Genomic DNA, 22,389 nt, shown 5'->3' on the forward strand with positions numbered 1-22,389 from the left:
CTCTTTAAAGCGAAGTTGCAATGAACAACAGAAGAATAAAAATTCAAAAAATGATATAAAAGAAGAAAAGTGGGATAGCATTTAAAGATTTATCTTTATAGCTATGAGGATATTTTTTTTAATATCTACATAGCTTCTAAATTTTAAATATCTACATAAATATGAAATTCAGGTATTTTTTTTAATACTTGAATTTCAAGAAAACTGTCGATATCAATTGAAAGAAATCTCGTATGAGCAATGCATCTTCTTATAGAACTTGATTTAACTAGTAAGAATTTATAGAAAGAATAGAAACATTAATTTTTTATAAAACATTTAATTTCAAAATTTGAAATTAATTCTTTCTTCTTAATGAAAAACTTTCTTAAAAGAAATAAAATTATTATAAAGACAAACAATTTTATTACTTTTATTTCTTCCATGACCCAAACTACATGTCTGCTGTTTCCAAATGAAAATGAAATTCTGTATAATAAAAATTGAGTATAACTAAATATTTTGTTCTTTACATAATGTTTTTTTTTTTTTTTTTTTTTTCAAAAAGGACATGGTAATTATTCTTAAGATGTAATGGGAAAATTATGGCACAAATTGAATTCTTCTATTAAGTAGAGAATATATATGGAAAGAATCTCATATTCCTTAAAGTTTCTGCACCTCCGTAAATAGAATATTAAAAGTACCATTATGTCTTTAATCATTTTTTTATCTTTCAAACGCTGAGTGAAAAATCTACCAACGAGTGGAATCTTCCAAAATTTGAAAATAACGAGATCAACCTGTGTATTTTTTGCCAACGGATTCTAAAACCCTCCGCTCTTTTGCTCATGCGTAAGGATGGGTTTAATTGGACAGAATAGAGCTGAGATGAAAGATGAAAGAAGATGTTTTTACATTTAACAATAAAGTAAATTCGGATTACTCGCATTCTAAATTGAAATAAAATAATAAGATCAGACACAACACGATACTCACATACACGTGATAAAAAAAAAGAAAAAAAAAAAAAGAACGAAAGAGTATCTAATAGAGCGGGAATCAAGACCAATGAATGAAAAGAATTCCGGAAATGCGCTCATCCTTCCACGTCTCACCCCTTACTCAGATAGAATCGTCGAAAAGTGGTCTCATAATACTAAAACGAACAACACTCTTTGACTTCAGTCAACCATTGTACGTCCCTCCAAATTTCACGGAATTCCCCACTTCACTGTCAAGTTCGTTACTCACCTGTACTTCCAAGGTCATGGTGTCAGATCATTTTTGATAAATTACTTCTTCCAAATGCATTCATGAAAACTGAAGGAATGTGTTAAGTTTTCAGTGGGAGGTACTTATAATTTGTACATACTGATCGGATTTGAAATTGTATTTTATATAAGAGATTTTTCAGAAATTATCTTTTCATAAATAGAAACGTTTAGAGCAGATATCAATTAATTCGTTGCAAGATATAAATAGTTAAAAAACAGTGGAAAGGATCTCATCTCACTGATTTGGTGTAGAAAATCTGCACATTTCTATCATCATGGAAATGCTCCCCTCAAATCTGAGGCAAAGATTAGGAAACTTGCATAGCACAAGTGACACTGTGGAATTCAGTTTCATAGTTCAAAAGTCTGTATCCTATTTGGATTTAGCTTTAAGTGAATTTTTGTCACGTCCCGTATATATTTCAGGCCATTTAAGAAAACATGCATTCTATTCAGAGGAAAAGTGTAAAAAATTTACGAGTGATAGGCACCGCTTGCTCTACATTCTACATTTAGATATACCTAAGGGTCCAAAGCCTAGGAATTTAGAACTTTGTTCTTATGAATTTAGTAGTGCTAAAATTTACCTTGGGAAGCATTTTTATTTTTTATTTTTATGCAACTTCCTCGAAAAGGCCTTGAAGAGTATTGATCAGACATCAAATATTATATATTGGATATTAAAATCTGGTATAATTACCCCATCACAGTTTTACCAGCTCCCAAGAAAAATCCTGGATTATATCATTGGCAACATGTACCTTGAACATAGCAATGTGGAAGATGCGAAAGAGTTTTTTTAGAAATATTAATTTATTTCAATGGATTTCTGACACTCAAAAGCCTGAAGTCATAGAATTTGCTCTTTACCAGGCCCATCGGAGCGGTAGAAATTTAAAAAGAGAATTTGCTGCTGATTCTTATTTCTTAGATCTTTTAATTGTGCAACAAAAATTTTTAAACGCTAGAGGACTTTTTAAATCTTTGGATGTGCCTTACATTCAAGAATCTTTTGATAAATATGAGAAGATCATTCCTTTTTCAGGGTAAGTGAGTTTGGTCTTTGTTTCTTTCATATAATAATAATTTTTTTAATGGTTTGCCCAAAACTCAAATTCTCGAAGAAAGTGCAAGATTGCTTTCACTAATTTCCTGAGTTATTAAAGGTTCCGTAAGGGTTTTTTTTTTTTTCATTATTCGTATATGTATTATAGTTTAGTTTAATTTAGTTATATTAAACGTTCCGTTGTAAAGCAACACTAGGGCTATTTTGGGACGGACCTTGTAATTTTGAACCGCGCTCAGATGACGAGGACGACACCTGAGCTGGCACCCACCTCTCCACTCCACACTACACCAGCGGGAGGACGTTTGGCATGACGGATTTAAGGTGCAACAGACCCTCTTACACGACGGTTCATCGGTTGAATAGGGTCTCGAACCTGAAACCTTACAACTCACAAGCCGAGACCTTACCAACGGGCCACCGCGGCCTGCTATATGTATTATAGAGAAAGTAGAGTAATGATCAAAAAATTCAAACTCGAGATATTGACGAAACACAATGTTTTAAACTTCCCTGAGATTGAAAACCCCATTTCTGAAAAACGTCCATCTGTCTCTCTGTAACGAAGAAAACTCAAAAGTGATTTGAGCTAGATGGTTGAACTTTGGTATATGGTCTTTACATCAAATTTGCAGATTTCTATCTAATTTTATGTAAAATCTGTGCAGAGAAATCCGTCTATCCGAATATAAGTTAGAAAAATAACTATAAAACGAAAAGAGCTAGATAGATTAGATTTGGCCCCCAGTTTTAACATCTACAATGTAAACCTCTGTCACATTTTGAGCCAAATCCTACTACGAAATGACTGTCTGTCGGTCTGTACTTTCAGAAATAACTAAGCGCGATAGTTCAAAAACGCAATGACTTAACTGTATCAAATTTAGTATGAGAATTTGTAACTACAAATGCAATTTTGTGTCAAGTTTTGATTTCATTAGGTCGAGAAAAACATGTATAAAACACAAATTTCATTTTCGAATAATATTAACAGCACGCCAAGCATTAATCGCCAAATACACATGAAAGATTCAGTAAAAATACTAAATTCACGCCAAAAATATTTCATAATTATTGTACGCCAGTATTTTGTAAGTCGTTCTCTGCCATTACAAACTTATTAAAGAGTATTCGATAAAGTTTTGGGGAAACTACGTTGCTGGTTATTTATTTATTGTAAATAGTTATGATAAAAAGATTACTATCAGTGATTTTAGACAGCTTTTTTCAGTTATTTCTTTCAAAACACTTGAAAATGGTTGCTGTCTCTCGGTGAAATTATGCTACACAAAAGCGACAAATATGACTGGGATCACTAAAAACTTCTCGAAAAATTTGCGATTATTTATGTAATTTCCTTGTAGAATTTTTTTTTTGGGGGGGGGGCGAGGGTTATGTCTAACTAGTAGTTTTATTATTGCCCTTTCAATAAGCAACAGAGTAAAACAAGAGAGAAGTGAGGGGCTGAGAAGCAATCTTTCACGACCTAATTTTGATTGTTTCTAATATCAACACTTTATGTTGCTACACATTGTTTGTGAATGGATTCTAAAACCCTCCGAGTTTTTGCGCATGCGTTAGGATGGGTTTAATTCTACAAAATAGGAGTGAGATGTTTACATTTAATAGTAAAGCAAATTCCGGAAATGTGCACATACTGTCTGTCCACGACAAGAATACTGCTAGACATTCGTCTATGTTTACGGCGGGCGCTATAGAAACAGGTTGCGGTAGGGATGATCCATTTTCAATGGGTGGAATCGGAAAGAAGTCTGGGGGGGGGGGGTATTCTTTTTCTTGGCGTCAATGCGAAGCGATAACAGAAAATCTATTTCTCATTCGTCTTCTCGCTTTAATCGCAGTTGCACGTATCTTTATATTCGCTTAACTTATTTCTTTTATATTTTATTAATCTTTTTTTTGGTTAATATTAACTGCATTTTATTATTTAATATTTTTTTTGTCTCGTAAATTTTGACATCCTTTAAAATGCCTTTCCGATTTAAGAAAGGAGAGACTTTAAAATCACAAGCACGTAAAATTGTGCATAATGTTGCAGAGTTCTGCTCCGAAGAAGCTGCAGCAAAATCTTTGAAGGTTCCTCTTCCACAAGCCATGAAAAGAGCTGCTCAGGCGACTGGAGTGTTGGAAGGCACTATTAGGAAAATTAAAAATGAAGTTTCGACACTGGACAAAACGGAAGTTTTGAGTACTCCTGGAAAGCACCGTAAAAGGCCTATTGACCGAAATTGTGAAATTGACGACTTCGACAAATGTGTTATTCGTCAAACAGTTCAAGATTTTTACGTCCAGCAAAAGAAAGTGCCTTCTTTAAGAAAATTACTTCCCGTATTGAGAGAGAAGTTGAATTTTCATTGGAATAAGGAATCATTGAGGAAAGTTTTGCATTCAATGAATTTTCGCTGGAAGAAATGCGCGAATAAAAGAAAATTTCTCATCGAAAGACCTGATATTGTGTTTTAGAGAAACAACTACTTGCGAAAAATGAGGCAGTACAGAAAAAGTAAATGCCAGATAGTTTTCATTGATGAAACGTGGGTCGACAGTAATCTAACATTTAGAAAATGCTGGCAAAGTGATACAATTTCAGGAGCCGAAATAAATGTAAATTCCAAAAATCGATTGATCATTGTGCATGCTGGCTCGTCCACGGGATTTATTCCTGGCGCTCAATTAATTTACAAAGCGTCAACTAAAACTGGTGATTATCATGGCCAAATGAATTATGAAAATTTTGAGAAATGGGTGTTGGAAAAACTCATTCCAAATTTGCGCCCAAAAAGTGTCGTGTGCATGGACAATGCTCCATATCACACAAAAGTTGCAAATCCGACACCTACCAAATACAGTACGAAGAAAGAAATGACCGATTGGCTGATTAATAACGGAATAGAATGCGATATGAAAATGAGGAAAGCGGAACTGTATTCGCTAATTGATAGGAATCGCCCTAAAGAAATCATATATAAAATTGACAGCATAATAAAAGAAAATGGGCATTATGTCTTGCGACTTCCCCCCTACCATTGCGATTTAAATGCGATTGAATACGTTTGGTCTTCAGTCAAAAGACTCATCAAAGAGAGAAATATAACAGGAGACTTAAGTTTAGAAAACTTACAGAATCTGTTGTGCGATGCTTTGGGCGGAGTGTCTTCCAAGGAATGGGAGGCTCATTGCCGTCATGTGGAAAAACTTGAAAATTCTTATTGGGAAAAAGATGGAATTTTAGAGGAAGTAGTAGACGAACTGGTAGTTCAAATTGGAAGTACTGAATCGGATTCCGATTCAGAAGAAACGGAATCATGTGACAGTGATTCAGAATTTTTTTTAAGAAACTACACAACTGTCACTCGATCTCTGCTAGTTTTGTCATTTTAAAATAATATAGTTTTGCATTCTTTTAATCATAATTAATATATTTTATAAATAAAAAGTGAGTTTTAAAATTGCTTTTTTATTTCTTTTCGATTATTCAATTATAGATTATAGCAGAATGGAATTGTATTTAGTCTAATACATTTTGTTTCTGATACATTGTTATTATTTTCTATTTTTTTCATTAATGTGTTCTTGATTTCTACCATTCATGTTTGTGTTAATAATCAAAAGTTTCAGTTTAACATAGTTTTGATTGTCCTTATTTTTTAAGGTCTGTTTTATTTATTTATTTTGCAGATTTTACTAAATTTAAAGCATGAAATTTAGTTAGTTAATTGCTGATTAATTAATTTTTATAATTGTTATGATAATACTTTAAATTGTAGAAAGTGAAACGAAGAAAGAAACAATAGATTCTAATATTTATCAGGAAATAATAGAATATTTTAGCATGAAGTTACTATGGGCTAAATTAAGATAAAACCTTGGAAATTAATTAAATTGAAATTAGAGTTTAAAATATCATTATATATATACTTTTATAGCTTTTTCTGGATCAAAAACTTTTATTTAATGTTATAAACTGAAATTTAATAAAATAATTATCGTAAATTAGAATTTAACTTTTTAGCATAAATAAGATCGCCTTTTGAATTGATCGATATATGGAACTGGAAAATATAGAAATCCATTTCAGATTATATTTATAAAAAAAATGCACAGTTCAAACTTTTAAAGCAAATTATACTCAGCTGTTTGTATAAGTAAAATTAATTGATCATTCATTTTGAATTTTTTATTTGAAAAGTGTATTGAAAATTTATTAAAAAAAAGTTCTTGCAGGAAACTTTGAATTCCATTATTTTTTAAACAAGTATATTTCACAATTCAGTATTTTATTTTCATCGAAATTATTGAGTAATTTCCTTAAATCTACAGGTATAATTAATTTAGTTATCTACTATCACAATCATTGTCAAGATAAAAAAAAACGAGGGGGGGGGGAAACCTCGTTGTTTTAACCTTTGCTCTTAGTGTTAAATAATAATTATGAGAAATTGTGTTTATAGTTTAAAAAAAAAAGAATTACTTTGAAATTCAAAATAGTGATTCTATTATGCTATATGAAAATATTTAGAGATTAAAACGATTTAATTTCTTTTCTGGAATTGAATGAGTATATGCAATTATTAAGAAGTAATTCTATAAAATTTTTATCGCTAAATATTATTCAACTATATAATGGTATGAAAAAATATTATATTATAGGTAGCGCATTACTTTTTTTTCAATAAAATAAAGAAAAATAGTCATTTATTGAGACTTGTTGTCTCGCCTCTCTGTAGTTTCAATAGCTTTCCTTCTTAACTAGGATTCCAAGAATCTAAAAATTGTATGCACGTTAATGTGAGTTAGAAGGATTAAAGTATTTAACGAGATTCCTTTCTACTCAGGTGCACTGATTGTGATAGTAAAACGGTAGCAGATATGTATTCTCAAACGGTATTGATAGGCTTTGAATAGAAATGTGAAGAACATTAGGAGTGAAGAATTTTCAACCCCGAAATGATAAAATGCATGCAGGAATTTGGATCCTTTATTGCTTCGAGGATACATTGAAAGGAAAAGCTCATTTATCACTCTTATTTGAATTGACAGCTCGTGAAAAAATTTTTTCTTTGAAATAATTGTATTTCTTTTTCAAGCCGGGGGAAATGAATAAATGGTAATCTGGAATACAAAAACAAACTTTTACCGCGTTTTTCGTAGAATAATGTAAAGCGATATTGGGCTTATTTAGTTGGGTTCCTTTAAATCTGGGACATCTGGCACGTGCATGAATGAACACTTGAATTATCTTCAAATTCAGAATACTTTTACATATAAACTTTGCGAAATTAATTATGCTGTAAAAAGCTTGTGCATATTGAAAATAAGTTACAAATCACAGTTTGATTTTTAAAAATCTGAAAATTGATAGTGTGGTAATCGTTAATTTTGTGTTTCGGGAAATAGTATATACATCAGAAAAATAAATATAAATTTGGAAAGGTTTCAAACCTTTTTAACAATGAGCATTTTACTTTAAAACAAAATAAAAGCACTTTTATAAAATTTATGAAATAAGTACGATTAATTATGTTAAATTACGATTAATTATGTTAAATTAGATTACCTCGCGTTTGCTGCGGAGAATTTGATATTAATAACTTATATAAATTTAGAGCAAATGAAATGAAGACGATTAATGTTTTGCCATGCATGATTTTACTTCTTAATTTTTTTTTTCTTCTTGTGTAGTCGTTAGACATACAAATATTTATTCAGTTTTTCTATTTGATTTGTTTTGTTCTTTGTATACATATGACAGGAATGCCGGATATTTTCAATATTCCGAGTATGCAAATGATTTTCAGCTGAGTGAATTATTTTTTTAAATTTGTTTTCAAGAATTAAATGCAATAATACCAATTATCGCCACTTTGGCGCTAAACGTGCCAATGTAAGAAACTTGAATGAATTTCTACCTCTGCGAAATGAACTCTTCCTACAGTAACCTGTTTCTATAACGCCCGCCGTAGCAGTATTCTTGTCGTGGACAGACAGTATCTTCCACGTCTTCCTCCCCCCCCCCCTTTGATGCAATAGAAGCGTAGAAAATAAACGAACTACGATACTTTACTGTTTATGGTAGAATTATGGTTTGATGGCAGAATCTACGTACCTTTGCCTTCTAGTTTGCCAAAAAGATTTTTTTATTTTTGCCACAGTTTTTTATGTTATTTTCACATTCTTTAGTATTTGGTTCATGTTCACACTTTTTTTTTCAAGTTGAATAAGTTCGTTTTTCTCCACATACATCCAGTATAATGACATGGAACTTTGCGAGTCCTTCAACTTCGGGGTTTACTGTGAAGTCAATTTTTAAAAATTCGAATGTAAATGGATTAATGCAACAAATTCTTTCATTTGAATTCCACCAATACAATATGCAAAATATACTTTGTATATTAATATCATTGTTTCCTTTTTTTTTTTTTTTTTTTTTTTTAGATTAAGGCTGTCACATACCGTCCGAACGATGAATCGAAGAAGATATCATTTACTACTACAAATATTATTTATTCATTTTGTATCTAAAGGGCTTTGTGATCGCAAAGCGGCGTCTGAAGTCTTACGTTCCATATGGAGGTCCATTCCAGATGCTTTCATCAGTTCTGAAGAAATCAAGAACATTTGCGGAAATGGTTTCAGCTCAAAGAAAATCGATGACATCTGCAATTTTTATAGCAAAGCCATTGGAGAAATCATCACGGAACAAAGATCACTTCAACACTATTGCAGAGTAACGATAAGAAAGATTTTGCACGAAAATAATGTATGGATGCCAGACGGTATTCACAAAACTAAGCTTCCAGGTGTAATTCAATCTTATTTAAATCTTGATGTATAATTTTTCTGTTAAAAATCATCTGAAATGCATTAAAAAACTTCATTTTTTGCATTTTTGCTTCATTTTCTTTTTAATAATTTCCTTTTTTTTTAAATTTTTATTAGATTTAAGTACAAAATTGTGTGTGTGTGTGTGTGTGTGTGTGTGTGTGTGTGTGTGTGTGTGTGTGTGTGTGTGTGTGTGTGTGTGTGTGTGTGAGAGTGTGTGTTTGTGCGTGTGTGTGTGAGTGTGTGTGTGTGAGTGTGTGTGTGTGAGTGTGTGTGTGTGGGTGTGTGTAGGGTCTCTACGTGATAGACTGTTTAATATACAGTTACCAAATTTAGCATATGTATGCTTTGGAGGTTAGAAATGCGCACCTCGGAGCAATTTTCTAAAATTTCAATCATCGAAAATTAAGTGAATCTTCTACGTTTTTCTACGATAATTTTCAAAACTATTATCGCATAAAAATAATTTTTATATCAAGTTAAAGTTTAAAACATTATCTTTTTAATGATACCAATATTTTAACCTATATATTAAATTTTTTTTCAAGGAATTTTTAAAAAAAATATTTTAACCATATTTTTCTACAATTTATTCTGCACAAAATAAAAATAAAATTTAACCTACACAAGCAAATGCATTGAAAAAAAAAATTGCACTTTATCAACTGCTCCCATCACATTGATAAAAGCTTAAATATAAAAACTAATTTAACGGTTACTGGAAATTAAATGTTTAATAACCTAATTAGTTATTAACTATTGTTGTAATTGTTAAATCTCTAATCTCTTCTAAGATTCAGAAGAAACCGATTTCAGATAAATCACCTCGGTTAAGACATCTTTTAAAATAGAGAAAATGGTAGCAGATAAGGTAGGCCAAATTTATTCCTGTTCGTTTTTTTTTTTTTTCCCCTAATATGTTTTAGAAACTTGAACACAATATGTGAACCTTTTTGATATCCCCTTATAAGCTTATATCCAGCTAATTTATTGAACCGGTACTAGCATTAACTTCCTACTGTTCCTTTCAATTGAGATCTTAGCTGAAAGCAAGTGTACAGTCATTGTATGACTTTTCCGTACCAGTCATAAAACTGTCAATCAATGGTCATTTAAAACATGTGGTGTTACTGATATGAATTAGTTCTTTAAGGATAGGCGGCATTTTAAATGTTATAGCGGATGGATTGTTTTTCTATGAATTTATACAAAAATGTATGAAGAAAATCAAGGTCAAATGATTTTTCACGTAAATAATATACCTACATTAAAACAATAATTCCTACATTTTAATCATGACTTATATTTTAGATAGATATTTGAACAATCAATTCATTACATTACTGAAATGCAAAGAATTCACTAAATTTTAACCTAAAAATTAATGGTATTTTATAAAGATGACTTAAAAAAATTGTTTCTAAAGCTGGAAGTGCAGTTAATTGAGATTAAAAGTGTCGAAATGATTTATAAGGAGGGAGTAATTGCTAAATGGACAATCTTGAAACGCCATAAATAATTAGAAAAGGTCCCAAGTGTGTATGTGAAGTTTTCAGGAAATAGTATGTTAAATCACCTTTAAAACGTAAATTTGCAAAATAGCAGTGATAACGTAAAATAAATTGTTTTTGCTTCTCTTTATAGATATAATTTCATTGGTGTTTTCTTTTTTTTTTTAAAATATTCTGATAGAGATAAATTATTCAATGTTTATGTAACTTATCATTTTGTGTATGAATACAGCACGTACTAATGATTCAAAGTGTTGCTTTGCCTTGCAAATATTGTCGTCAAATTTATCACTGTATTTTAAAAAAAAGAAGGGCAAGTTTTATAATTTTAAGGTAAAAGTATTTTTCTCATGTTTAAGCATTATAATGAATAGCTTATAAGCCAGTTAACAGCTACGCTACCCGAGCAATTACTTTTGTATCATGGTCATGTTACTGGACTGCGAACCACAAGGTCCCAGATTCTATCCTCACGCATCACAATCTTCCACAGCATCATACTTTAATTCAAATAATAATGCATTTTCTCGCCAAATATTCTTGCCAACAGCTAATATGTTTAGCAAAGTTCGAATAATCTCTTCCTGCCCTTGTTTTCAATGAGCTACGGTTAATCCATTGGACATTTATGAACCATTCTAAAATTTCAGGCAGGCAAAAATTCCAATACCTCCCTACTCTTCGCTTCAATCTCCTGAGTATCAGCTATATCACTTTTTGACGATTCTACTAGGCTAAGGAGTGAGACACGAAAGGATGAGCCATTTTTGGAATTCTTCGTCATTTATTGAACTTGATTTCCACCCAATTCCTTCATTTTTCGTTTAGTTTTTTTCCACATGTATGCGAGTGTCGCGCCGTTTGTGATCATCCTGTTTTATTTTTACACAAAGTTGTGTATTGATTGCCTATGTGGTTTGTTCAAATGACAAAAATGATTTCAGGAGGGGCACAAAGAATATTTTATATAATATCATTAAACGTGAAAGAGATTATCTAACGTTGTTCATTTCAAAATGTTATAAAAAAGTTCACTAACAAGTTTTAAAAAAAAGTGTTTTAATCTAAAAATTTTTTATTGTTTTGTAAAAAATGTGAGTTATTAGATTTTAAGAACAAAAATCTTTCTTTTATTCATCATAATTTCATGTTTAGGCCCCTTACAGTAAATAAAAAAAATTTCTAAAATATTTTATTGTGTATTAGAATCTTTTGTCGACACTATTATGAGTTATCTGCAATTTCCTTGCATTCTGTAAGTTCGCGAATAATCCGAGTTCACTCACCGTATTGTTAAATGCAAACATTTCCTTTGTTTTTCATCTTTCCTCTCAACCATATTTCGACTAAATAAATACGTCCTGATACATGCGAAAAAGCGAGGAAAGTTTTCAAATCTATAAAAAAAAAAAAAAAAAAGTATACATTTATTTTACAGATCAACTGCTCGACATCCATTCCCTCTTAACTACCACTTTGGATCTTTGATATGAATCTGACGAAATGGGTGCAAAGATTTTGCTAGCATCGTAAAACCATAATATACGAGTACATTATTAACATTATTAACTTAATTATTATCTGACTCAAATTAATCTCTCCTTTCTTGAGACCGTGGTGACCTGGTGGCCAGCTCTCATCCTCAGGACCAAAGGATTCCAGGTTCGAGACCCAATTCGATCGGAGAACCGGCGTGTAAGAGGGTTTGGTGCACGTTAACCCCTTACCTGCCAAGAATAACTTGCGAGATTCAATCCCCACTGCCACGTATATATCCAATTCCTATATATACATATATAATTGCGAGACGTATATATACGCCAGGGGCAGTTAAGACATTGACTTAGGGCGACGTATATATACGCCCGAGCAGGCAACTGGTTAAATCCGTCAGAGCCAAACGTCCTCCTGTTGGTATGGTGTTAAAGTTTGCAGCTCAGATGTCGTCCTCGTCATTTGACCGCGGTTCATAATTACGAGGTCCATTTCCAATAGCCCTTTAAAAACGGGACGTTAATATAACTAAACTGAAATAATTAAATTAAGCCTAAATTGGAAAGAAGATTAAATGCAGTTTCCTCCGATCTCTTTTTATAAATATTCCATTCATTTTCAATTTTACGTGTATAGATTTCTGTAACTGAATTTATTAATTTCTTTTCATTCCCGCCTCCTTTCTTTTTTAAATATCTCAATTATTGTCCATTTCTTGCATATGGCTTTTAACAGATTTCGCCTCAAGTAAAAAAAATTACTAGAGTATAGTTATTCCAGTGTGAAATAACAATACATATAAATATACAAATAGGTTATATATAATGAATACTAAATATAAAGATAATATTGAATGTTAAAAAAATAAATTGAAATAAAAATTGGTTGCGAAGGGTTTGAAATGCATACTGAATTAGGTACATTTTTACTTGGAAAAAAATTATGAAAATTTAAAGTAGATACGAGCAGATATTTTATGTCCTCAGAATCGTTTTTTTTTAACTCGAATGCATGGCGTCTGTTTGATTTTGGGCTTCAGATGGCGAGGACGACATCTGAGCTGGCACCCCCACTCCAAACTTCCAAACCACACCAGCGGGAGGACGTTTGGCCCCATTAAAGTTCGTTGAGAAATAGTTGAAAACTTTAGATTCCTTTGCTTGTATTTTTATTTTTTATCATAATAATTATTTAATTAACAAAAGATTAATTTCTAATGTAAAAGATTAATTTCTAATGTTTGATTTGAATTATATCTCTCAACCAACGGACTCATTCTTACTTTATTATATTTCAGTATTTAGAATCGAATTATCATTTTCATCTTAATAACTCACTGAATATTATATTTATTTATTTGATAGTTATAATATAAGTAATTTGGTAGAAATAATGTTATTTCGGTTATATTTATATAAGATAATTGCGGATATAGATTTTGTAAATTCATCTTCTTATTTCAAAATATAATTATTAAACAAGATTAATTAAAGTAATCAAATAGATAATTAAAATAAAACAATAGAACGATTAAAATACTTCATAAAAATAATTATTACGAATCAAAATATGCAAAATTAATTTAAAACACTAAAGAGGGGCCGACATTTACACATTCATATATGCGATTCTAGTTTAGTTTAGTTTAGTTATATTAACGACCAATTTTAAAGCAACACCAGGGCTATTTCGGGACGGACCTCGTGATTTTGAACCGCGGTCAGATGACGAGGATCATCCCTCAGCTGGCAATAACTCTCTCCAAACTTCCACACAACACCAGTGGGAGAACACGACATGTCAAAGTGTATTTTGTTCCCTTTTTCGGAATCGCAGAGCATTTCGGTTCACTTCAACTGACTTTTGGCTGGTAGTGCGAGTGTCAATTTTCTGTCTTTCAGGCAAAACCGTTTAGATTTCATTATAAAGTTAATTGAAAACAAAACTGTAATAGCTGCCGGAAGTGTAACCAATTTACCATAATATCAGATGGGTCAATGATAGCAATGTAGTTATCAGAAGATTCCTTTTGTTGTTGTTTCTGTTCAAATATTTTCATGTTCTCTTGCGTATAATGTAGCCATAAAATAACTTGTCCTGTTTCGCGGCATTTGGCGGCATCTGCAGCTAAAACGAATGACCGAAATAAAACTACATTTCATATGCAGACTGTAGAAAGCATGGGCAAATGAATTCAGCAGAAAAAGAATTAGAACCAAAAGTCGGAGATAAGTGAAATATTGGCGCTGTAAGAGTACAGTTATGAATGAATTCATGAAACTCACAGAAAAAAATATTTTATTCATCAACATTAGGGTCCCCTGGACGCCGTGACACATTTTCAATATTCTGACCTTCCCTGTGTACAACGTATTGATTACGGTCCACTGCTGCACCAGTTTGGATGTTCATAACTTCATAACAGTCCATCTTATGTTCTGTTTAAGGACATCCTGTTTGCATGCGCTCATGTAGAAGATTTTTACCAGTAAAGCATGCTGATATAAGGAAGATCCCATATTAACACACATCAACAATCAATCACACACAGTCAAGAACGAGCTGCTATAGTTCGTCAACGGATTCTGAGACGATCGCTTTTCGATGACTCCATCTCATTACTGGGTGAAACGCGGAACGATGAGTGCATTTCCGGTGTTCCCTTTGACCTTGGATTTTAACTATTAGATATATATACTTTTATAGTAAATGTAAACCTGTCCTCCTTTCATCTTTCCTTTCACCCCTATATTGACGAATTAAACCCATCCTAACGCATGCGCAAAAGCGCGGAGGGTTCTACAATCCGTTGCTGAACTATAACAGGTCGTCTTCCCCTATTACAAGGAATTAATGTATGGCTCCACTGCCATGCACGCATTTGGAATTTTATATAATCCATCCCGATATGCAACTATCCTCGTTCGTACGTGACAGTAGCACCAATATTTCCCCTATCGGCAACTTTTAGTACAATTTTTTTTTTTTCTGTGGAATTCATCTTTCCATGCTTCCCTCCGTCTGTATATGAAATTTAATTACATTTTGTTCATTCGTTTCAGCTGTAGAAGCTTCTAAACGGGGAAAGTATTTTATGGCCACCCTGTATTTCAAAAGTAACATTTATAGAGACTTTTTCAGTCATTCAAATCCCTCACTATGGAGCTCTTGGTACTTATCTATAGCTTTCCCTTGTATTTCCTTACTCCACGGTTCCAAAACGGGATTTCAAAGAAGCGAATTATAAAGAAAATGAAAAAATAATTAGCCAAAAATAAAAAATTAAAAAATTATTGGGAATAAGCAAATTGAAATTTTCCTAAATTGTTTTTATCAACTCTCCAATAATTTATTTTTGCACAAATATACTATGTCTATTATGATTTTAAATTCCATTCTTTGCTTAGTTTAATTACCTTTCTGTTCTGAAACTGTAGAATTCTATTTTGGAACTGTTTGTATAATTTTGTTATTAGGTAATGATGACAGCATTTGAGTTGGAATCTCTTCTCGAAAGTTACATCAAACCAATGAGAGGATGAGTGTTCTGACTGAATTATACGTTTAGTTTAGTTTCAGTGATATTAACGTCACGTTTTAAAGCAACACTACGGCTCCTTTGAGACCGTTGTAGCAGTTCTGAACTGCAGACAGATGACACATAGGCCGGCAACCCCCTCTCCAAGTTTCCACACCACATCAGCGTGAGGGCGTTTGGTCTGACACCGTTTGCACGACGGCTCTTCGGTGGAGTCGAGTCTCGTACCTCAGGCCATACGGTTCCGAGGCCGGGACTTGACAACCAGGCCTCCGCGACACTAATAAATTATACGAACAGTCAGCCTAAATAAGAAAAGGATCATTGCTAAAAACACATTCCAAAATCAAAATTCTACCCCAATGTTCTGTCAGATGAGAAGTAACAAGTATGTTTTTTTTTTAATTTTTTATTTATTTCACATATTTTGGATTTTATTGTCTAAAATATTTCAAAAACAAACAAAATATCGCTACATTTCTTATACTTTTTGAAAACAAGATTTCGCTCATTCGCGGAAGTTTTATTAATATATTGCACTTTCAAACAATATCGTATATTAAATGAAGTTCGGTTGTCAAATTTAAATTAATAGAGCAGGAGAAAATTACGAAGGCAGAGTAAGGGCACGCAACTTTTCGCAAGATGTAGTGTTATGTGCAAAAAGCGGGGATATGAGAATGTAATATTGTAAAACCAGTACACACACACACACACACACACACACACACACACATATATATATATATATATATATATATATATATATATATATATATATATATATATATATATATATATATATATATATATATATATATATATATATATATATATATATATATATATATATATATATATATTGCATTTTCGTAGGTTTTTAATGTTATTTCCAGTTTTTTTTTTTGCATTTTAAATGGGAATACTTTCTCAGTTAGCAAAAGAGCTGAAACCGTATATGCATTTTGTACCACTTTCAGCTGACCGTTTCGACCGTTGAAAACCCAAATCTTTCAAAGAATTAAAAATGCCGCCACATCAAAAAGCAAATATACATACCAAATTTCATGAATTTGTTATAGCTGTTTGCAATTATTGTGTTTGCATGCATGCAAAAGTGTACACCAATAAAACGTCAAATCTCTAGACGGAATTTGTACCAAATTTGAAACAGGTATTCATTTTAGATGCTAAACCAGTACAAAAATTGTCATTTATCTAGATCTCTTTTTCTGGTAATTGTATTCACTTGTAATCGAACATACAAATTTCTTTCGAATGGATTTTATTTAAAATTTGATAATAAATCAAAAATTTGGTTTCAAATCCATATACATTAATCACCCCTTCTCCCAATGCCGCAACTACAATCTGGTTGAATCTAAGCTAATACTTCAGAACATTTTTGAAGTAAAAATACTTGTGCTTTCCCTCCAAAGTGTTTATTGTGCCATTTACACAGAAATATTACTATTAAAATATTTGAATATCTTTTCATGCATGTATGCTCAGATGAGATTTTAAAATACAAACTTTCTGAATTTTATGCCTCATAAAAAAGGTTAAATTGTTTTGAATACTGCATTAAACAGCGAGGAAAAATTTCTCTACTCGTCCATCAGCAAAATTAATCTTTGTAAATCTTCATTTGATTTTTATATTTATAAATCAATTTCGTATGACTGACATTAAACTAAAATCAATTTAAATTCCACTCCAAGCCTCCACACCAAAGAAGTGTGTGGGGGGGGGATGTTTGCGCCCGACGAATTTAACTTGCAGCAGGTCCGTTTACACGACGGTTTTTCGGTGGAATCGGGTCTCGAAAATGAAACCTTAACCACCAGGACATCGCGACTTTAAAGAGTGAGAGAATATACTTATTCGATATTGTAAAATTTCTTAAGTAATTTTTAAACACAAACTATTGCGTCTTTCTAGATATTATTAGAATGATAATATTTCATACCCACATGTAAATATTAGGAAAAATTAATATATAGCGCTTATGAGATTCTTTTTAATATTAAAGCCGCCTGTCAAGTCATGATACTATGTGTTTTATAAATATATATATATGTGTGTGTGTGTGTATGTGTGTGTGTGTGTGTATGTGTGTGTGTGTGTGTGTGTGTGTGTGTGTGTGTGTGTGTGTGTGTGTGTGTGTGTGTGTGTGTGTGTGTGTGTGTGTGTGTGTGTGTGTGTGTGTATAAGTATACGACACAAGAGCAGAAGAAACTGAAATTCTTCCCTTCAGTGGTTTTACTATGAGATTTTGATAAGGATTTCTTTGCCACTTCTCTACTTAGGAAAGGAAATCGGTATCTCTAAAAGAATGTTGTAAGCATTCGGGATTTTTATCTCTTCACTGGAAGCATGAATAAATGCTGAGGTCCGCAGTTTTATAGAGCAAGTGTAGAATTAATTAAACCAAAAAAAATAGGAATTGGGTCAGGAAATACGGAAACATTTTAGAATGAAGTTAATATTGGCTAATTGAAGATAAAAATTAAGAATTTAATTATGATCTAAATTAGACTTTAATATTTCATTACATATATATCGATTTTCTATTCCTTATCTAAAAAAAGAATTTTAAAAAACATTTTCATTTTTTGTTTCCATGAAGAGGAGAATTCCTAATATAAGATTTCATCAAAAAAAAAAAAAAAAAGAAAGAAAGAAAGCTTTTTTAACTGAAAATTCGATTTCTTTAATGCTTTTCAAAAACGTTTGGCATAATCTACAAAAAATCTAAGTATAGTTCACACAAGAGTCTTTCTGACAGTTATAATCTAAGGAAATATGACAGAAAAGTTTGCTACTTCGAAACTACTGTGGTTGAATTTATAATAAAAATAATTTTTATAGTTAATTTAAAGAGTTCATAAAAAATAATTGATTAAATTTCAAAAAATAGTTATAAAGTCATAAATGGTGGGGGGAGGGGAGATAGGTACAACAAGAATTTAAGATCCATTAAAAATTTCAAAAGCAAGCACTTAAAAAAATGGAAGTAGTTGCTAAATGTGAAGATTTTGTTTGGCCTTCTGATCTGACCTTGAGAATATTGGTGAAGTTTGAGTGATTGTCCACTTCCCTTTCCTTGCTTTTATTTGAGCTCCGAATCCCCCTGAGCCCTGAAGAGGGGGGACGCAGGTGTCTGAGTACCCAAATAATAGGAACATACCATTTCCTTCTGAAAGAAGAGAATTAGAATTATTGCTTCTCCATGTGATCAACATTTTTTCCCCTATTCTTCTGAAATACCTAAAATTTCTTGAAGTGACCGTAACTGATAAAAGATCTCTGTAATATCAAGAATCTTATTTTACTACACGTGTTCATGCAAGATGGTTGTTAATAATGTATCTTCTGCAAAGTTCAGCATATAATACTATTCTTCATGACGTCGATAATTATCTAATAGGTTTACTGATTGTATCGAAGATTCTTTAGTTATTATTCAGTAATAAGTCTGACTTGAGGAAGTTAGTGCGTAGATACATCTGAAGCACCCAAAAACTGCAAATTCTATACTTTTTGTCTTGTTTAAAGGATATCTAAAGGATTTGGTCTGCTTAAAGAATCTATGAAGGCTTTGGTAAGTGCTTAAAGAATATATGAAGGATTTGTTGCATATAAAGAAAGTTTATTTCGCAGTGCCTTTTATTGGATTTTCATTTTTGCAACCATTTAAGTTCTGAACTAATATTAATAACAAAAATTCTCTCAAATATCTTATAACGTATTATCTTATATTATCGTATATTATATTGTATTCTCTTAAATATCTTATATTCATCTTATATTATCTAATGAAAACCAAGATTCGTTACAAAATTTCATATACATGTGTCCTGTAAATTAAAATGAGTGTCTATAAAGCTGATTTCACATGATTATTAAATTATATCATAAAATAATTGACCAAAATAATTATTTAAATCAGCCCTATAGTAAGGCAAGTGCAATATAATTCCATTAAAGTTCTCTTTCTCCCACATATAATTAAAATATTCTTTCTTTACTAATAATTTGATCATAAAAAATAAAGAAAATAATTATTCTAATTCCATGATGTTAGAGCTTTATGTGCTAGTCTAAATTAGAACAATGAAATTTAATCTTTTCCTTAAGTTTACAAATTATAATTGTTATTCCAAATTATGATGTGGATTCGTTCGTGACCATTTTCTCACACTGTGGATATCCGAAACATCACGACATTGTCGTTGCCTTCTATCATGAGAGCCACAAAAATTCAAATATGTAATATTTTTGTCTTAAATAAATTTTATTATTTAATCAAATATTGGATTAAACTGTTTTTATTTATCGTTTTTCATGCACATCTGAGTTCTACATTTAATGTTTTCTCTAACGAAATAGTTACTTTCATTTTATTGAAACATTTTTAATTGTTCAGATAATTCTTTCTATATTAGTCCTAACCTTATCCATTCACAATTATGAAAAAATAATCGTTCCTAATTTTATTTGCTTTCAAAATTTTGATGCGGGGACTTTTTAATTATATTCTACTATATGAAAAAATTAATTATTGGGAAATAACGGATCGAATTTTGAAAGCGAAATAAATATTAATTAAATGTATTGGTCTACAAAGAAAATAGTTATTGAAAATTGTTATTTCTGATAACTGATTTTATAATTATTTTCAAATAAATAAATATTTATTTATTTCAATTTTTTTATTTTATAATTATTTTTTATTATTTTCATATTATTTTCAATTTTCAGTACTGATTCAAAAAATGAGATATATTTTTTGCCCTCACTTAATGCTTTTTCCCCCATTAAAAACAGTAGACTTCATAGAGAAAATTCTCAAATTAAAATATTTTGACATTTTTATTTGTTTCTCTCCCTTAATCAATATTTTATACTTATATTCTTGCTCTGCCATGTTTTAAATGATGTATGAGTTGAACGATGCAAACTTTTACAATCGCATTTTCTGTTTAATTCAAAAAAAATATATATATAATGCTTTCTGAAGCATGCGTACAATCGCGGAAGGTTCGAGAATCTGAATGAACGGTGAAATGTTAAGGCCTTTATGCTAATGTCTAATGCTAATGCTAATGTCTTTATGCCTCTAAATATTAGAGGCATAAATAGATGTCCTAAAATTGCTGATTATATGAATATCCTTGTAAATTTTAACAATATTAGTTCAAAGTTTTTGCACAGTTAATATCAGCATTCACAATAATAGGTCATAAATAACAGTAGATAATGGATGATTTTTTTTTGTGTGTGTGTAGTGCGTATTTAAAGTATAGAGTAACTATTTCTACTCTATGAAGTATAGAATTGATAACAAACCAGAATTTAAGGTGTACGTACACACTTGAAGATTTTTTTTTAAATTTTAACTTTAAAAATCCAGTTTTTTTACAGTAGGTTATTAATATATGTTTAAACTCATTTCAGTGAGAAAAAACCATATTACACAAATTATTAATTAATTAAATAATATTTAATGAGATAATTAGCCTATTTTTTGAAACATGATATCTTAAATTCTAATTTGTACAGACACACAATTCTAGTTGGAAATGATGCCTAATATTAGTCTTCATGTTGCCTGCCTCAAACAAGTTATAAACATGTATAGTTTTTTTAAACAATTTTTTCATCAACTATGAATAGAAAAAGCTAGATTTTTCTGTAATTTTAACTTTTAAACAGCTATTAAAAATTTATTTCTATAAATATAACTTTGATTGAGGCACTATTTCATACAGATCCGCTATTTCATACAGATTATTTTGATATATAAATAACTGTATTTAGTGAATTTCTTGTTGAGTTTTAATTGTTTGAATGAAGCAACATAGTGGTAAAAAATCATCCTTCATAAAATGAGTTTTGAAAACACCGTAACTAGAGATTTTAATGAAAGCACCTCAAGAAAAATAATTATAACTCGAGAAATATTTCTAAAATTAACAACATCTTGGTATCGTTTGAAAGCTAAAGGATCAGAGAACATTATTAAGCAATTAAAAAAAAATAAATTCGATACTTTGAACGATTTTCAAAGTTTCAAGTGTGTACATACACCGTAACATAAATCAATGAGAACTCTGTTTAGCAAGTGGACCAAATAGATTCGTAATTTTACGTAATGGCAGCAACTCTGAATTAATTTAGTTATAACTGTTTCCATGACATTTCATCATAAAACGTATTTAATAATTTCTCTGGCTTTAAAATCTTTTTAACAAAAAAAAAAAAAAAAAAAATAGCTCAGTCATTATGCACCCAATTCTTTTTTATGAGATTCAAAAGTGATTAGAGGGAAACAAAACAAAAGTCTTTGGTCTCTTACATTGAACCATCCCTCCAATATATCAAACGTGCTGGCATTTCAGCTTAAAGAAAATTATATGAGTGTTTTGTGCCTTTCCTTCAAATAAATATGTATTCGATAACATAAAAATCATAAAAGTACTTTCTTAAGATTGTTTTCTTGATTTTTGAAATTATGGATCTTTTTTCCTCCTATTTTTTATTTCTCGTCAAAAAATTATTCAGAATTCTGCATTCTCTCTCTCTCTCTCTCTCTCTCTCTCTCTCTCTCTCTCTCTCTCTCTCTCTCTCTCTCTCTCTCTCTCTCTCTCTCTCTCTCTCTCTCTCTCTCTCTCTCTC

At 31.0% G+C, this 22,389-nt stretch overlaps 1 protein-coding gene across 1 annotated transcript; it reads left to right on the forward strand.

Annotated features, from left to right (window-relative positions):
- Positions 1-4,827: 4,827 nt before the first annotated feature.
- On the forward strand, positions 4,828-5,724 carry LOC129987485 (uncharacterized). Its single transcript, XM_056095461.1, has one exon. The coding sequence runs from the start codon at positions 4,828-4,830 to the stop codon at positions 5,722-5,724; it is 897 nt and encodes a 298-aa protein (XP_055951436.1).
- The last annotated feature ends 16,665 nt before the right edge of the window (positions 5,725-22,389 follow it).

This window comes from Argiope bruennichi, chromosome 10 (assembly GCF_947563725.1).
Source record: "Argiope bruennichi chromosome 10, qqArgBrue1.1, whole genome shotgun sequence".
Classification (NCBI taxonomy): domain Eukaryota; kingdom Metazoa; phylum Arthropoda; class Arachnida; order Araneae; family Araneidae; genus Argiope; species Argiope bruennichi.